The 15239-nt window shown below is 52.1% G+C and overlaps 1 protein-coding gene across 2 annotated transcripts; it reads left to right on the top strand.

Moving 5' to 3' along the window:
- Window positions 1-1663: 1663 nt before the first annotated feature.
- On the top strand, window positions 1664-15031 carry UCP3 (uncoupling protein 3). 2 transcript variants are annotated; one of them, XM_081065078.1, is made up of 7 exons: window positions 1664-1975; window positions 7070-7290; window positions 7808-8018; window positions 8283-8483; window positions 9588-9689; window positions 10170-10350; window positions 12903-15031. In XM_081065078.1, the coding sequence occupies exons 2-7, from the start codon at window positions 7165-7167 to the stop codon at window positions 13015-13017; spliced, it is 936 nt and encodes a 311-aa protein (XP_080921204.1). In that variant the 5' UTR covers window positions 1664-1975; window positions 7070-7164; the 3' UTR covers window positions 13018-15031. The 2 variants fall into 2 exon arrangements, with proteins under 2 accessions (XP_080921204.1, XP_080921205.1); XM_081065079.1 differs by having other exon boundaries at window positions 1858-1975; window positions 7107-7290; window positions 12903-15025.
- The last annotated feature ends 208 nt before the right edge of the window (window positions 15032-15239 follow it).

The following is a 15239-nucleotide window of genomic DNA, read 5'->3' as shown; positions in this document are numbered from 1 at the left end:
AGGGCGGCCTCCATGACGCAGAGGCACCTTAGGGTCTGAAACCCCCTGTGTTCCAGGAAGTTGTGTCTGTTTCGCAGTGACAGCTCAGAGCGTCATGTGGCACAGGTCAAGGGCATGAGGACACGTTCCCACCACCACCAGCAGAGCTAGCCACCGTGTCTCCCCCACTTGCCTTTGAGCACTCCCTCCGTGGAGACCTGCAAATGGGTGTTTCTGATCACCCAGAGGCTGGTTGACCCCGACCCATAGCAGCCAACCTGGAACTTCTGGAGCAGGCTGGATTCTGGAGACAGGGAACCTGCCCTCAACAAGCTCCCAGGTCCAAGGAAGCTGAGCCCGCCCGCCCTCGGTTTCTCCCTGCACTGCCCCCTTGCTTGGGTTCCTACTGTTTATCCCTCTGTATATACAGTACCCGCTGCAATTCACCCACCATTTCCAGGTGAAGCCCAGAACCTACTTCCCGAGCTCTGCCAACCTCCGTAGACCTAGCAGCCCCTTCCATCATAGTCCTGATGCAGCTGCCTGTTCTGCTATCACTAGGGCAGAGTCTGGTCCAAGGAGGAGGATAAGCCCAGGCTTCGTACTTGAGCAGCTGGACTTGGGACCACCTGCCTCGTGGCCATGGCTCCGTGCCCAAATCCAGGCCTCTGCCTGCTCCTCGGCCTCACCCAGTTAACTCCCTTTCCTTCCCTCTCTCCCTTTGCCCTCCCCTCCCCTGTCCCTTTCTCCTTCCCCCCTCTTTCCTCACCCAGGTCCCAGATTCAGACGTGCCCAGCCCTTACCCTCAGTGCCTGCCAATGGAGCCCACAGTAAGTGCTGCAGGGACCCTTCCCACCCCGCCGCACGCACCCTCCCCGGCTCCCTTTGGTGCCAGCAGTGTCCAGGCTGGAGCCTCCAAATGTTACGTCATCGAGAACAGTGGTCACAGCAGTTAGGCCCCGAGTACATTATAATCTACAGGCTGGATGGAGGTCAGGCTCTGCCATGTATTATCTGCATGACCTGTGTAAGTCACTGTCCCTCCGAAACCAATTTTCTCCTCTCTGAGGTAAGCATTACAAATGTTAGGATCCTTCGGCCATAAAAAGGAGTGAAGCACTAACACCGACGAACTCTGAAAATGTTATGCTACGCGAACAAAGCCAGAAACGGAAGTATGACACATAGTGTGTGATTCTATTTATATGAAATGTCCAGAATAAGCAAATCTATAGAGACAGAACGTAGATTGGTGATTGCCTGAGGCTGGGGGGAAGAGAAGTGACTGCTGACGTGAGGGCTGATTAAAATGTTCTAAAATTGTGATGATTGATGGGGGCATAACTATGAATATACTGAAAATCATTGAATTCTACCCTTTAAATAGGGGAATGGTATGTGAATTATATCTCAATAAAACTTACTTTTAGAAAAACTTAGAATCCTAATAGTACTTACCTCACAGGCTGTGAACATAGAAATAATGTATGTAACGTATTTGGCACATTGTAGGCACCAAGAGATAACAGTTATTATCATTGTTATTATTAAGAGGAGGCTCGGGAGAGCCCTGCCCAGCCTTTGGAGGGCGGCCTTGACCTTTGGACTCTCAAAGGTGACAAGTCCAACACCGCCCCACCCTCCCATACATACCCTTATCACCTGAGGTTGCTCTTCTTTCAGCAGCTAGAAGGAGCTATTTTAAAGAATCCCAAGTCAAAGGAACTGAACCAGATCTGGAACTCTGACCTCCCCCCTCACCTCCCGGCCCCTCACCAGCCGCCTCGTGTCAAATGATCAGGCTGTCATCCAGCGTCTCTAGGGTAAGGTTTCAGGTCAGCTGGAGCGTATAAAGATAGGTGCCAAGCCGGAGGCAGCAGAGACAACAGTGAATGGTGAGGGGGCAATCAGATCCCTGCTGCTGCTGCTTCCTAGGATGGAGCCCTAAGGAGACTTAAGGGCATCCTACGCTTCCCCTACCCCTGCCGGATCACAGGTAAGACCCCGTTCTCTACCCTATTCCTCCTCCATGTTCTCCCCTCAGGGCAGCTTGCAGAGAGCAGGGGGCACTAGCCATAGCGTGGCAGAGCTGAGAGAGACTGAGTCCAGCCCCCACCCTGTCAACAGAAGGGAACTGCAGCTCTGATGAGGGCTGTGGCAGGGCTGGGCCTCAATCTCACCACCCATGTCACCCACCCAGGACTTACTTCCCCCTTGCTCTGCTGTGATTTTGCAAATCCCCATAGATAAGAGGTGGCTTTTTCCTTAGTCGGGCCCAGAATCCCCCCAGGATTCCTCCAGAGCATAAAGACCACCCCATGAGGGCCCTGGGGAACCGTTTCCTGAGTGGGGATCGTGGGGGCGTCTCTGGCCTGAGCCTGGCCCAGGTCACGTGCCAGGAGGTTTACAGAGCCCATGGGAACTTACCACCCAGGTGACTTCCTCACCTGGGGGTGCTGTGGAGGATTTGCCAGGAGGGTGGGGTCGGGCAGGGGGGCTCAAAATGGGGTCTTCTGACCCTTGCTCAGAGGCACCAGGGAACATACTTCTAATGCAGATTCCCGGGCCCAGCCCAGACCTGAGTCAGGATCTCTGGGGCAGAGGACTGACAAGCTACTCTGTAAATTAGCAGTTCCAGGGATCCAGCTCTCCCTGAATCTGAGACTCGGGGCAGCAGAACAGGCCCGGGTGCCAGACAGCCCTGGGCTCCAATCCCAGCTCCATCCTCAGCCTTATAGCTGGCTGAAGCCCTCGGAGCCTCAGGTCCCTTGTTGATGAAGTGGGAATAATCATAGAACTACCTTAGAGCCTTATCAAGGGATTGAGTAAGTTAGCACCTGTAAGGCCTCAGCACGGTGCCTTGGTGCAGGAAGTTCTGGGCAAACGTTAACGGGCCGCACTGCTCTGGGCTGTGCAGACCAGGACACCGTCTCTCAAGTGCCCCAACAGAGCTACAGGGAGGAGGGTTCTGCTATTGACGTCTTCCTCTACCAACCAGTGGCAAAGGTCTGCTGACTGCTGGGGCTCCCCAAATACCAATTCAGGAAGCTGGAATAAGGGAGGCAGGAGGTTGGGGCAGCCCTTACCTGAGCCCACACTGTGACCTCCCACTCCATACCCCAACTTGACCAGTGAAATTTGTAGAGCCCTCCCCCACAAAAGGTGTGGCTTTTGACCTGAGTCCATGCCTATCTACTCTGCTTCCCCTGGGTGGCTCAGGACTGCCTCTGGAGTACATCCGGGCTGATGCTCTTGGCCAAGTTCAGGCTCCAACACCCCTCATTGCACCATTTCAACACACTCCTCACTGGACTCTGAGCCCCCCATCTCTCCCTCCTCGAAACCTGCGCCACAAGCTGCACACAGGTCGCTGGTGTCACCACTCCTCAACCTGAAAACCACCACCCACTCCCCATTCTCTGCTAGATTAGGCAGAGCCCTGGCATTTGAGGCCCTCCACCAAAGGCCATTGTGGGCATCTCAGATCTCATTTCCCATTTCTCCTCTGCAGCAAGTCGGATTCCTTGGTCAGCTGGTCCTCCCTGGGCCCCTCTACCCCTGGGCCATCCCTGTACAGGCTGCATGGAGAAGCAGGATAACTCAACCCTGCCCCTGTCTTTGGGGCTCCCCGTCTAGAAGGGAACCACTGTAGTTATAGAGCTGATCCTATTAGAAGGTATGGGACCAGGGGCAGCGCTTCCTGCAGGGCCAGCATATCACACACACTCCACAGCAGGGGGCCAATGCAGAGAAAGCACTGGAGTCACAAAGCCAGGCTCGAATGTGACCTCAGGTCATTCCGCCATCTGGGCCTCAGGTTGTAACTGAAAGTGGAGTGAAAATACCTAACTCATAAGGTTCTTTTACTAGAGCCCAGGTGGCCACCCAAGGGGTTAAAGAAGGGATGCCGCAACCAGTGAGAGACTAGAGAACACAGTCCCCAAGGGCTTCCCAGCTTTGAGAGTCAGGCCCTCAGATTCCCCAGGCTGAGGCTCCAAGAAGCAGAGCCCACGTCACACGATGGGGAGGGCAGGGAAACACCCGGTGCTTGAGGGAGGAGAGGCCACCACGGTGCCAGCAGCCACTGCTCACACACCTGCTCATCATTCCAGTCCCAGGCTGGAGCCAGAAGCTCCCCACTGGGGACAGAGCTGCCCTGGCTGCTTCTGGCCTTCTGTAGGGCAAAGGGGAGTGAGGATGGAAGCAGGGGGAGGACGGTGTTCCCCAGCACTCCTGCAGGGCTGTCCCATCAGCCAGGCTCAGCTGTGTGGGCACTGGGACCTCCACACCACCCTTCCAGGGAGCAAGATCCTTTTTGGACCCCGTCAAGGAGGCAATGCAGAAAGGCAGGAAGACAGGCTGTGGGAGGAGCCCTGCAGAGGGAGCCAAGGCCTGACTGTGCAACCTGCACAATGTCTCAGGCCCTTGGAAGCCATTTTTTCGCATCTGCCAAACTGGGCAGTGATGTCCACTCAGCCTTCCTCACCAAGCTGTTGTTCTGTGTGCTTAGCACTTAGTTCCCCATAGATGGGTTTGCATATAATTTATTAACTGCAAAGGGCTTTGAATGCCCTCAATAAAAAGGCAAGAACGTGGCTGTCCATACTACCACATCCGCTGGGGCTCCTGAGTAGAATGATGAAGGGAGCCTTAGTGCTGTCACAAGGACCTGGTTGGAATTCTGCGATTTGAACCAGTCTCTGTCCATCTTAAGCCTCTATTTTTCTCATCTGTAAAATGGATTTAAATGCTGTCCTGCCTTCTTTGCAGGGCTGTTGCAAGCCTAGTATAACACAGTGAACCAGGCTCTGACACTAGTGGCTGTTAACACTGAGTAAGCACATGTCTCTGAGCCTCAGTTTGCTCATCGAAAGCTCAGGAAACCTATGAAAATTCCATGCGATTGTGTGTAAAGCTCACTTGGCTTTTCCCTCCTGCTACCCTAAGCCATGCCCTGCAGTCTCACACAGCTCATCACTTTCCCCACACCTGGGACACCCTTCCCACCCTCCAGCTGCTGAAATCTTGCCCATGGTTCAAGGCCTAAGTCATGTGACCCTCCTCCCACCCCCACCACAAAATTGTTCTAATTCCACTTCACAAGCAAGAGAGAGGGTCTCCCTCTCCTCTGAGAACTTTCCGATGGCTCCTTCCTTCTGACATTGGTCCAGCCCATCTTGTACTCAGTTATTTGTGTACATGTCTAATGAGCCTCCTTGAGAGTGCCTTGTGGGCAGGTCACACAGACTGTTTCTACTGGTCTCCAGATTTCCTGGAGTGCCGAGAACAGACCCTGGCACGAGGTGGATCTTATGGAGGGCCCACAGGCGTGGCAAGGACTTTGGACTTTGTTCTGAATAGGAGGGGGTGGGACATTAGACAGTTTTAAAACAGGGGAGTGACATGATCTGACTTAAGAATGCTGAGATGCTAGGTTAGGTACCGATCTCACATCCTTCATTCCCTTTGGATAATTCTACACCTACCTGTCTTCCCGAATGTAAGCTCCTTGAGGGTAAGGGCCAAACATGATTCATTCCATATCTTTTCTTCCCAAGTACCTAGCACAGTGATCAAGAAATAGCTAATCATTAAGATAGTTATTTATAACTTAGCATGAATTAGAACATCAGCTTCTTAAGAACAGGCTTTTCCAGAGAAAGGTAGCAGCAAGAATAAGAGTCCAGGGTGCTGTGTGGGTTGAGGAGATAGCACAGAGAGAACCAGGATTGTAGATGGCAGTCCCGAAAGAACCTCTATCTTTTGGCATCCAATTATTACTTTGAACAGGTAATGTATTATTCCCATTTACCCAAGAAAGGTTAAACAACGCATCCAAGGTCCCATCACCCAACAGTAAGCCATGAAGACAGGGCAGGAGCTCAGGTTTCCTCACCACAGGACCAGAGTTTTTCTGTTGCCCTGTAGGGAAGGGGGCGCACACTGTGCCCACTTCACAACTCTCTGGGACTGGCTCTGGCTGTAGAGGTGAGGACACTGAAGGGTCCAGAATCCCAGTACACGCGGGTATACTGCGAATTGGGGTGCCAGTAGGTGCGAACTGCTAGGAGATGGCATCAGCACCAAAGCCTGGTGCGTAGAAGTCCAGGTTATAAGAATGCAGCGCTAACCATCACAAGTGCACCAGATTCCCAAGGTAACCAAGGCTAAACCAGGCCCCTCAGATGTAAACGTGTTCCTGGTCAACCAGTGGTAAGATGGGTGCAGACACAGGTGCCTCCCGGCGGTGGGGGGACACATGCCCATGACCCAATACTGATCCTCCTCTGTCTGAGAAGCTTGCCTTCTTCAGGGGAGAAGAGACACCCTTGGAAGTATGAGGAAAGAAAGCATGTGGCCAACACCACCCCGGTCATCAGAAGCAGGCCCCCTTCGCGCCACCTCCCTCAGAGCCCGGGAAGCAGAGCCAGAGGGGCCCAGGTGGTCTTCCTTCCGCCTCCTCGCAGAGCACAAGACCCCACGGTGTTGGGAGAAGACGTCTCTAGTCACTGACTTAATATCTTTAGCGACAGAAAAGGAATCACAGACTGAGAGGATTTTGTTTGTCTTAATATAACAAAAGTATATTCAGGCAGCCTTGAAAACCAAACAAACCGAAAAACAAACACAAACAAGCTTTCATCCGAGATGACTAGCAGTTTACTTGAGTCGCGAGGCACGCACGTTTATTTTGTTGATTTGGGATCGAAGGCCCTGTAGCGGTGAGACTTGGAAGGGTCTCCACACACCTGAGGGAATAGGCCTTTCCCAGGAAGCAGCATATTGCTAGGGAAGGAGAACAGGTTGTGAGGTGTACTCAGCACCAGGCCTGGTCTTTGTTTAGCTCCTCTGTACGACCAAGATTCACCACCAGCCCTACCTGCTCCACGGCAGGGCAGGCGGGGAGGGGAGTGGAGGAACACGACATAAGGGAGGGGAAAGTGACAGGTCTTATAAGCCAAATCCACACAGTTAAACACGGCAATGCCCAGGCTTTTCCCTCACAAAGGCCCTCCTGGGGCCGAGGGGAGCCAGGGGACCAGCCAGCTGGCACACATTCCATCTGCCTCCTCTGACCCGTTTCCTGCAGCCTCCTTCCTGCACTAAAGCCCAGGGCTGCAAAGCAGCCTCTCTCCTTGGACCTGCAGCGGACCCCAGAGGGACGGGACCGAGCCTTCTGGGACCATGGTTGGACTGAAGCCTTCAGAGCTGCCTCCCACGACGGCTGTGAAGTTCCTGGGGGCAGGCACAGCCGCCTGTTTTGCTGACCTCCTAACCTTTCCACTGGACACAGCCAAAGTCCGCCTGCAGGTAGGTGCCCTTTGGCCACATCAAAGGAGGAGCTGAGTTCCCCAGCACAGCCCCCGCACCGTCCACCACGGGCTCTTCCTCACACAGTCTCCTGAGCAGGCCACTTACTCCACTGCTTGAGACCCCGTCTTGCCACCTCCCCATCACCATCACCCCAGAGAAAAAAAATCTTCATTCTTTGGCATGACGTGACAGGGCCCCTCAGGGCCTAGCCCTGCTTTGCAAACCATGAAGTGTGAAGTAACAGTAAGGAGTTACTGGGTGACTTTGAACGAGCCACTGACCACGGATGGCAGGGGGAGAAATAGCCCGCCCACCGTTTGCTCTGAATCAAATGCCACATGTCTAACAGCTTGTGAGCTGTAAACTGCTGCACAAACCTCTGCTGTTCTTCCTGGGGTGTGACAGCTGTGGTCATGCTTGTTCTCGAGGTCTAGCCCGAGGCAGGTCCCTCGACACACAGCCCCGTCCACGCCCACCCAGCTCCTCACAACTATGTGGGGGGGATGTCCCTCAGATCCAGGGGGAGAGCCAGCCGGCCCAGGTGGCCCGGAGCATGCAGTACCGCGGCGTGCTGGGCACCATCCTGACGATGGTGCGCACCGAGGGGCCGCGCAGCCCCTACAACGGGCTGGTCGCCGGCCTGCAGCGCCAGATGAGCTTCGCCTCCATTCGCATCGGCCTCTACGACTCCGTCAAGCAGTTCTACACCCCCAAGGGGTCTGAGCGTGAGTGCCCGTGGGGTGTCCCGTGGACCCTGGTGGGTGGGTGGATGCCCGGATCTGGAGACCAGGGCGGCGCAGACTCAGAGGCACAGCTGAGGCCTGTGGAGCTGGTAAGAGACACTCAGGAGCCCCGTCAAGGAAGCCCCAGAGCCCAGAGCCTGAGGAAGAGGCAGGCGTCAGGCAGGGGCAGCCCCGCAGGGAACAGCACCAGGCTCAGGGAGGGGCCAGGTGGTGGCACCCTGGACCACTCTCTCTTCTTCTCTGCAGACTCCAGCATCACCACCCGGATTTTGGCGGGCTGTACCACAGGGGCCATGGCAGTAACCTGTGCCCAGCCCACAGATGTGGTGAAGGTCCGATTTCAGGCCAGCGTGCACGTTGGGCCTGGAGGCGACCGGAAGTACAGTGGGACAATGGATGCCTACAGGACCATCGCCAGGGAGGAAGGGGTCAGGGGCCTGTGGAAAGGTAGGCCTGCACCCCCTGCTCCGGAGGCCCTCGGCAGAGCTCTCCCTACCCTCGGGCTGGGGCTGAAAATGGGGGATTCCCAGCATAGTGCAGTCTGGTGATTCTCAAAGAACATCCTGACCTGCCACAGCGCCCCAAATTCAGTTCACTTTGCCAAGCCCTCACCATGTGCAGGCAGCTCGGAGGGAGACACCCTCAGGGCTCTCACAGACACACACAGGAGAAGAGACGTGTCAAGGAGCAGCCATACACGGAGCAGGATGTACTAGGTTCACGCAGAGGTACAGGTCCAGAGGCAGGACAGGCCACGTGGGCTCTGGAGGAAGGTGACACTTAGGCTGGTCCTCAGAGGCTCAGCAGGCTCTCGGTGTGCGGAGAGGAGAGGAAAGGGCCTTCCAAGCAAAGGTCTGCAGGGCATGGAGAAGAGACAGAAGCCCCTGAAGGAGGCAGCCATCAGGAGTGGGATACCGGGAGACGCTGTAAGGATGGAGCCTCCTTGGGAGCAAAGCTTGAAGGTTCCCTATGTGTCTAAATGGTCACAACCTCAACAAATGCTAGAGTTGTTCCCATGTGGAGACCAGGGCCTGCAGGAATCCTTGCAGAAGAAGCAGTGGCCCAGTGAAGGTTAAGGACAGGACACGTGGGTCACAGCCCTGTCCCTGCACTCACTTGCCCTGTGCCCTGCCGGAGCCCGGCCCTCTGTGAAACCAGGGCATTAGTCTGATGCTCTTCTGGCCCTGCCAGCACTATGTTCTCTCGTTGTTCCAAGAGCCCAGCCTCCCTCTTCCAAAGAAAGACTTCCTTTCCTAGCTCTAGCCAAGTCTCAGGGAGCTGTACTTAAATTATGATGGATACTGCAGATTACCCTCCAAAATTTGGCCCAAACACACCCCAGTGGGCCTCTGTTTTCTGTCTCTAAGAAGGACACTGATCACCTGAGAGCTGTTAACACGAGAAACGGTGTAGTCTGCTCAGCTGATGTGGACGCCTCTGAGACCCCTGAAATGAGGCGCGCTGCCTTCCAGACCAGGGCCTGTGGCCCTGCAGCCAGGGCTCCACGTCTCCTAGTCCCCGTTTCTCAGCCCCCACTCTCCTTTCTAACAGGAACGTGGCCGAACATCATGAGGAATGCCATTGTCAACTGTGCTGAGATGGTGACCTACGACATCATCAAGGAGAAGCTGCTAGATTATCACCTGCTCACCGGTGAGGCCCTGGGCTCCTGGCAGGCAGCGTCCCACAGCAGGGAGGGAACCTACAACTCCACATGGTCGGCACCACCCAAAGCAGCTGGCCTTTAGAAAGAGCAGAGAGAAAAGCAGCAACCAGCACATCCTTCTAATAAGTAGGAAAAAGCCCTGAACAGGGAAGCCAGGGGCCTGGGTTCCAGACCAGCACCACTTCTTACCATGTATTATTAAGCGAGAGTCATCTTCTCTGACTTCAGTTTCCTCAAACACAGTGGTTGGGCTGGGTGACCTTCCAGCTCTGGGGCAGCTCAGTTCTGTGTTGCCAGTACTTACCAAGAGCTCCGCCCAGGGCGCAGTGAGAGACATGGAAAATGCTCCCCTTATGCTCAAAGAGTTCACAGTTTAATTGGGGACAAATGATAAGCACACATGGAACGGGAAGCAAGTCCACTCCTCATCTCACAGCTCAATGTTTGCTCTTCCCTTCCCCGCGCAGACAACTTCCCCTGCCACTTTGTCTCTGCCTTTGGGGCCGGCTTCTGTGCCACGGTCGTGGCCTCCCCTGTGGATGTGGTGAAGACCCGGTACATGAACTCCCCCCCAGGCCAATACCGCAGCCCCCTGGACTGTATGCTGAGGATGGTGGCCCAGGAGGGCCCCACATCCTTCTACAAGGGGTGAGCCTCCCCCTCCTGCCTCCACGCTCCTTCCCAGAGAACTCGGGCTTCTCTCCCTTCTTTCCCTCCCTTTCTTCCTTCTTTCCTCCTTTTCCTTTGCTCCCTCTCTTCTTCCTTTCTTCCCACTTTCCTTCCTCCCTTCCTCTCTTCCTCCCTTCCTTCCTTCCATGTGTAATATGCCCACCATGGATCCATGGGGGGTCAGTAGTGAACAGCACAGATGTCAATGCTACAAAAGAGAGCGTAAAGAACTGTGGAAGGTTACAAAAGAAAAGAGAGAGCTAAATCTGACTTGGAGAGTCAGGGAAGCTTATCTAAGAAAAAGTAGTCTAGGCGTTGGTCAAAGTGCGCCCCCAAACTTTGAGCAGGGAAGAAAGAGGGAAAGGTAGTTGGTAACCCTGAGACTTTTCCCCAACCCACTGCCACAACTGTGGATCACCACTGATGGCAGCTGAAGTGCTCGATGTGTGTCAAGATGTTTTGCTTGTGTGTCTTGTTATTTCCCTCTGCATGACAGTGTTTCCCCTGCCATCCACATGCTCTAAATCTTAGCCGCCCTTCAAGATGAGTTCAAATGCCACCTCCTCCCCAACACTCTCAAGTATCCCTGTGAGCTTCTGCAACACTTCCTTCACAGCATTTGTATGGTATTTAACTTCTCCTACTTTGTATAATAGAAGTTTATCCTCCATGCTGGAGTGCAAGCTCCTCAAAGCCACGGTCTGGTGGCTTATACATTTTTCATCTCCCAGAGTCCTTAGCACACAGCCAGCACTCAATATGCAGGTTATTAGCAATCATCACGATCGCTAAGTCACTGCACATTAGCCCTTGTGCTAAGCTCTTTCCATATATTGTCTCGACAACCCCCTGAACTGGGCAGTATTCTCTACACTTACTGAGGAAGACACTCAGAAGTGTCAAGTAACTTACCCAAGATCACAAAGTTAAAATGGCAGAGCCACGGCTCAAGCCCGGACCAACAACGTGTTGTTCGTCCTGCTGCTAAGCTCTTTGCCTGGCCCTCTCACCCGCCCCCCACTGATGACACTTCTCTGGCACCCAATGTTAGATTGGACCCAACAAACAAACAGGGTCTCAACCCTGGGAATGACGTCAAAAAACTGTTTCCATTGATAGACTGTTCTTTTCCTGTAAGTGCCTTTATCACTACAACCTTCAGCTGTAGCTACTTGTCTCAGTCTGTTCCTTTATTTGGCACACATTTACTGAGCATCTCATGGGTGCTGCTGGGCCTTGTGCTATGTATGATTCCCTCAAAGAGCAGCTGACATGTAAGTGACATCTATGGAGCATTTATTGATACTGGGCCTGTGCTGTGTGCTCTCCATTAACCTATTTAATCCTCACGACAACTCCATGAGGACTCCTTGAGGTAGGTACCATTATTTTCCTCTTTTTACATGTAAGGAAACAGGCTCAGAAAGATTAAGTAACTTGCCCAAGGTCATGAAACTAGAAACTCGTAGAACGAGGATTTGGACCCAGGTCTGACTCCAGAGTTCATATGCACTGCCCCAGTGCTATCTCTACTCCCTGTGAGGGGTCTAGGCGGAGGGTTCAGGAGACGCCTTGGCGCGAGGTTCTGGTGGCCAGGCTGATTCCTACAGAGCCAAGAGCAACCAGCCAGGCAAGGAGAGTAGGGACATCCCAAGCAGGAGCAATGTGGCAATGGCATGGAAGGAAGGGTCTGGCATGAGCAGACAGAGCACCAGGAGGGAATTACAGAGAGAGGCTGAAGAGGAGGGCCGGGGTCAGGTCACGGCTCCTCCATGAGTCTGTGAAGCACCGCTGACGTTGGGACTCTTCCGGCTGCGCTGTTACAGAACAGGCAGGCTCCCTGGAGAGTACCGTGTTTCCCCGAAAATAAGACCTAGCCGGACCATCAGCTCTAATGCGTCTTTTGGAGCAAAAAGTAATATAAGACCCAGTCTTATTTTAATATAAGACCAGGTATAATATAACATAACATAACATAACACCAGGTATAATATAATATAATACCGGGTCTTATATTAATTTTTGCTCCACGACGCATTAGAGCCGATGGTCCAGCTAGGTCCTACTTTCGGGGAAATACGGTAGCTAGGTTTGCTGTTACACCGCCTTCACCGTGCGGTGCCCTGGCAGTGCCTCCTCAGGGGTGACCACTCAGGATGTAAATGAGCCCAGAAACACGCAGCAGCAGAGTGGAGCCCGGTGGGGTTAGTAGAGCTACTTAACCTCCCTGAGCGTCTGTTTTTGAAAAAGACAACGGGCAACAATCACAGCTCCTATATAGAAGCATGAGCATAACTGCCTGATAAAATAATCTGGCTCAAAACATTAGTTTTCTTTCCTTTCCTGACTCCAATTTCTGCCTAAATTCCCTCAGCAGAGAAGAAAAAGACTGAACAGATCTTAGAAAACGTTCGTGACTAACACAAGTCTAGGTCTGTGGGTACCAGTAGTGTGACAGGGTGAGCATATCTCCCAGATCTCTTTGGGAACATAGTCCATTCCGCTTGATGTTTTGGTTGTTTTCTCATCAGATTTACGCCCTCCTTTTTGCGCTTGGGAGCCTGGAATGTGGTAATGTTCGTAACCTACGAGCAGCTGAAACGGGCCTTGATGAAAGTCCAGATGCTGCGGGAATCCCCATTTTGAATAGGACAGGCCGCTTGGGACTTCACTGGAACACAACCAGTTAAGAATGGAATAAAGCAGTGGGTCCACGCACAACGGGACACAGACCCACACATGTTTACAGAACTGTTTACTTGCTGCTGATTCAAGAAACAGAAGTAGAAGAGGAGGAAAGATTGTCTTAAGAACACCTTTGTTTTGCACTGACAAGATGGAAAATAAATTATATTAATTTTTGAAACCCATTACGTTGGATGCCTAATATTTAGGCAAGAGAAAATAAACCAAAACAGATCCATTTGGATAATGGAAGTTGGCAAACTTCTGTCTCCTGAAAATCTGATTAGACAATGAGTTATGAAGAGGAAAGACTGCAAGCATGGGACAGGAGTGGCATATAACTTGGAAATCAGCTAAGGAGTCGAGAGGGTCCAGTCAAAGCAACGCAAAGCTGTGACAACGCAAAGGCTTTGATTAACCACGGATCCTTGACCATACATGTAAATGAGTCTGCTGTGTAGAATCCACTGGGATTCTAGGAATGGGAGAGAGAGAAAAAAAGAGAGAAAACCTGGAACCTGTGCCAAAGGAGCACTGCTGGACCAGTGTGAGGCTGAGACTCATAAATAGTCCCTGATGACACTGTAGAACCCAGAGGACAGCCTCAGTCTCCTTTCCTGTAAAATGGGAGTAATAATCCCATCGCTGCTACCTCACCAGGGGTATCATGAGGATCATGTGAAAAGCCGGAGAGGAAAGCACTTTATAAAAGCAAACGCTCTGTACAAATGTGAATATAAGGACAAGGGTGTGGGAAAGATTTTGTCAGCACAGTGAGGAACGTCCAAGGAAGAAGTTTTTGAAAGAGAGTTGTGTAGAGGTGCGACCAAAGGACCAGGGGCTTGAGGGGCTGGGGATGACAGATGATGTGCAGCCACGAGAGCCCCACTCCCATGCAGCCCCCATTCCCCAGCTGGACTACGAGGCACCTTGAAAAGTGTAGGGCTTGGGAGAAAGGAGGTAAATGCTGGGCTCAGAGCCTAAAGTAGCAGGGCTCAGAATTTTTGGAAAATTTTTATGACTCAATAAAGGAATTCACACCTTGGGTGCTGGAATGAGTATAGCCACTTTTCTGCCGTCTCTTTCTTGGACAGAATTTCCCTTTCTCACTTCAGGCTTCCTGTCTTGTCAGGATTGGGCCAGGTCTGGCCCCCACACACCCACACTGCCTTCTGCCTTCTCTTGCTGGCTAGTTGCTTTGCCTTTTAGGGCTTTGGCTCCTCTGTCTATAAAAGGCAGGATTCAACAAGATGACATCTTTCTGAATTTAAGACTAGACATCTTTCAGGCTGATAGTGTCTTTTTCTGCTTCTTAACAGCTTGTGTGGCTCTAATGACAGCACTGGGTTTCAACCTCAACCCCACGCCACCTTACTAGCAGCCTAATCACCAGGAATCCTTACCTCAGTGTCCTACCAGAGAAGTGGGAACAATCCCCACCCCACAGGAATGCTCAGTAAACTCATCCCTCCTTCCCTGCTCTGACTCCTCTGCACCCTGGGAAAAAGGATATCCACTCACTCTCAGCACTTTCCTAAGTTTAAATTATAATTTAAAATCATCTGCATATACAAACTGGAAAGTCCAAACAAAAGCAAAAAATAATAACAATTATTTAATGTCTGGTTTGGCTTTCAAATAAAATTCATATTTAAAATTTTCTCTTACTTTTGACTTGACTGTCATGTGCAATTGTGGGGTGTGTGTGTGTTTGTGTGTGTGTGTAGGGCTGATGAGAGGAGCTGGCCAGGCAAAGATCTGAGAAAGAGTGTTCCAGGAAAGAGAAAAAACAATCCACAGGCCCTATGGGAATGAGTTTGGCATGTTCAAAGAACAGAAAGAAAGTCTGTGTGGCTGGTGTTAAATGAATGAGGAGACAAATGTGAGATCATTCATTTATTCATTCATCAATTATGTAAGAGTTGTGCCAGAGGCTGAGAAGTCAGAGGACAGCCAATTGGAAAGTTTGGCAGAGAACAGAAGGAGAAAAAAGAAAAAAAAAGCCATTATAAAAGGGGTAGGAAAGTCCTGCAAGTTCCTTTCAATTTACACACACACACACACACACACACACACACACACACACACACACACACACACACAAAGAAAGAAAAGATTGAAGATGAAGGGGAAAGATAGAAGAAGCAAGGTCCTAGAGAAAATAGAAGAGCACAGAATAATGG

This window comes from Rhinolophus hipposideros (assembly GCF_964194185.1).
Source record: "Rhinolophus hipposideros genome assembly, chromosome: 10".
Classification (NCBI taxonomy): domain Eukaryota; kingdom Metazoa; phylum Chordata; class Mammalia; order Chiroptera; family Rhinolophidae; genus Rhinolophus; species Rhinolophus hipposideros.
Note: the sequence above shows the minus strand (reverse complement) of the source record. Positions and strands in the feature narration are given on the sequence as shown.

Excerpts from the sequence above, each read along its gene's own strand:
- UCP3 (XM_081065078.1), top strand. The coding sequence starts at position 7,165 with ATGGTTGGACTGAAGCCTTCAGAGCTGCCTCCCACGACGGCTGTGAAG. Across the intron at positions 8,019-8,282 it reads CACCCCCAAGGGGTCTGAGC|ACTCCAGCATCACCACCCGG; the intron begins GTGAGTGCCCGT and ends TCTTCTCTGCAG. Across the intron at positions 10,351-12,902 it reads CCCACATCCTTCTACAAGGG|ATTTACGCCCTCCTTTTTGC; the intron begins GTGAGCCTCCCC and ends TTTTCTCATCAG.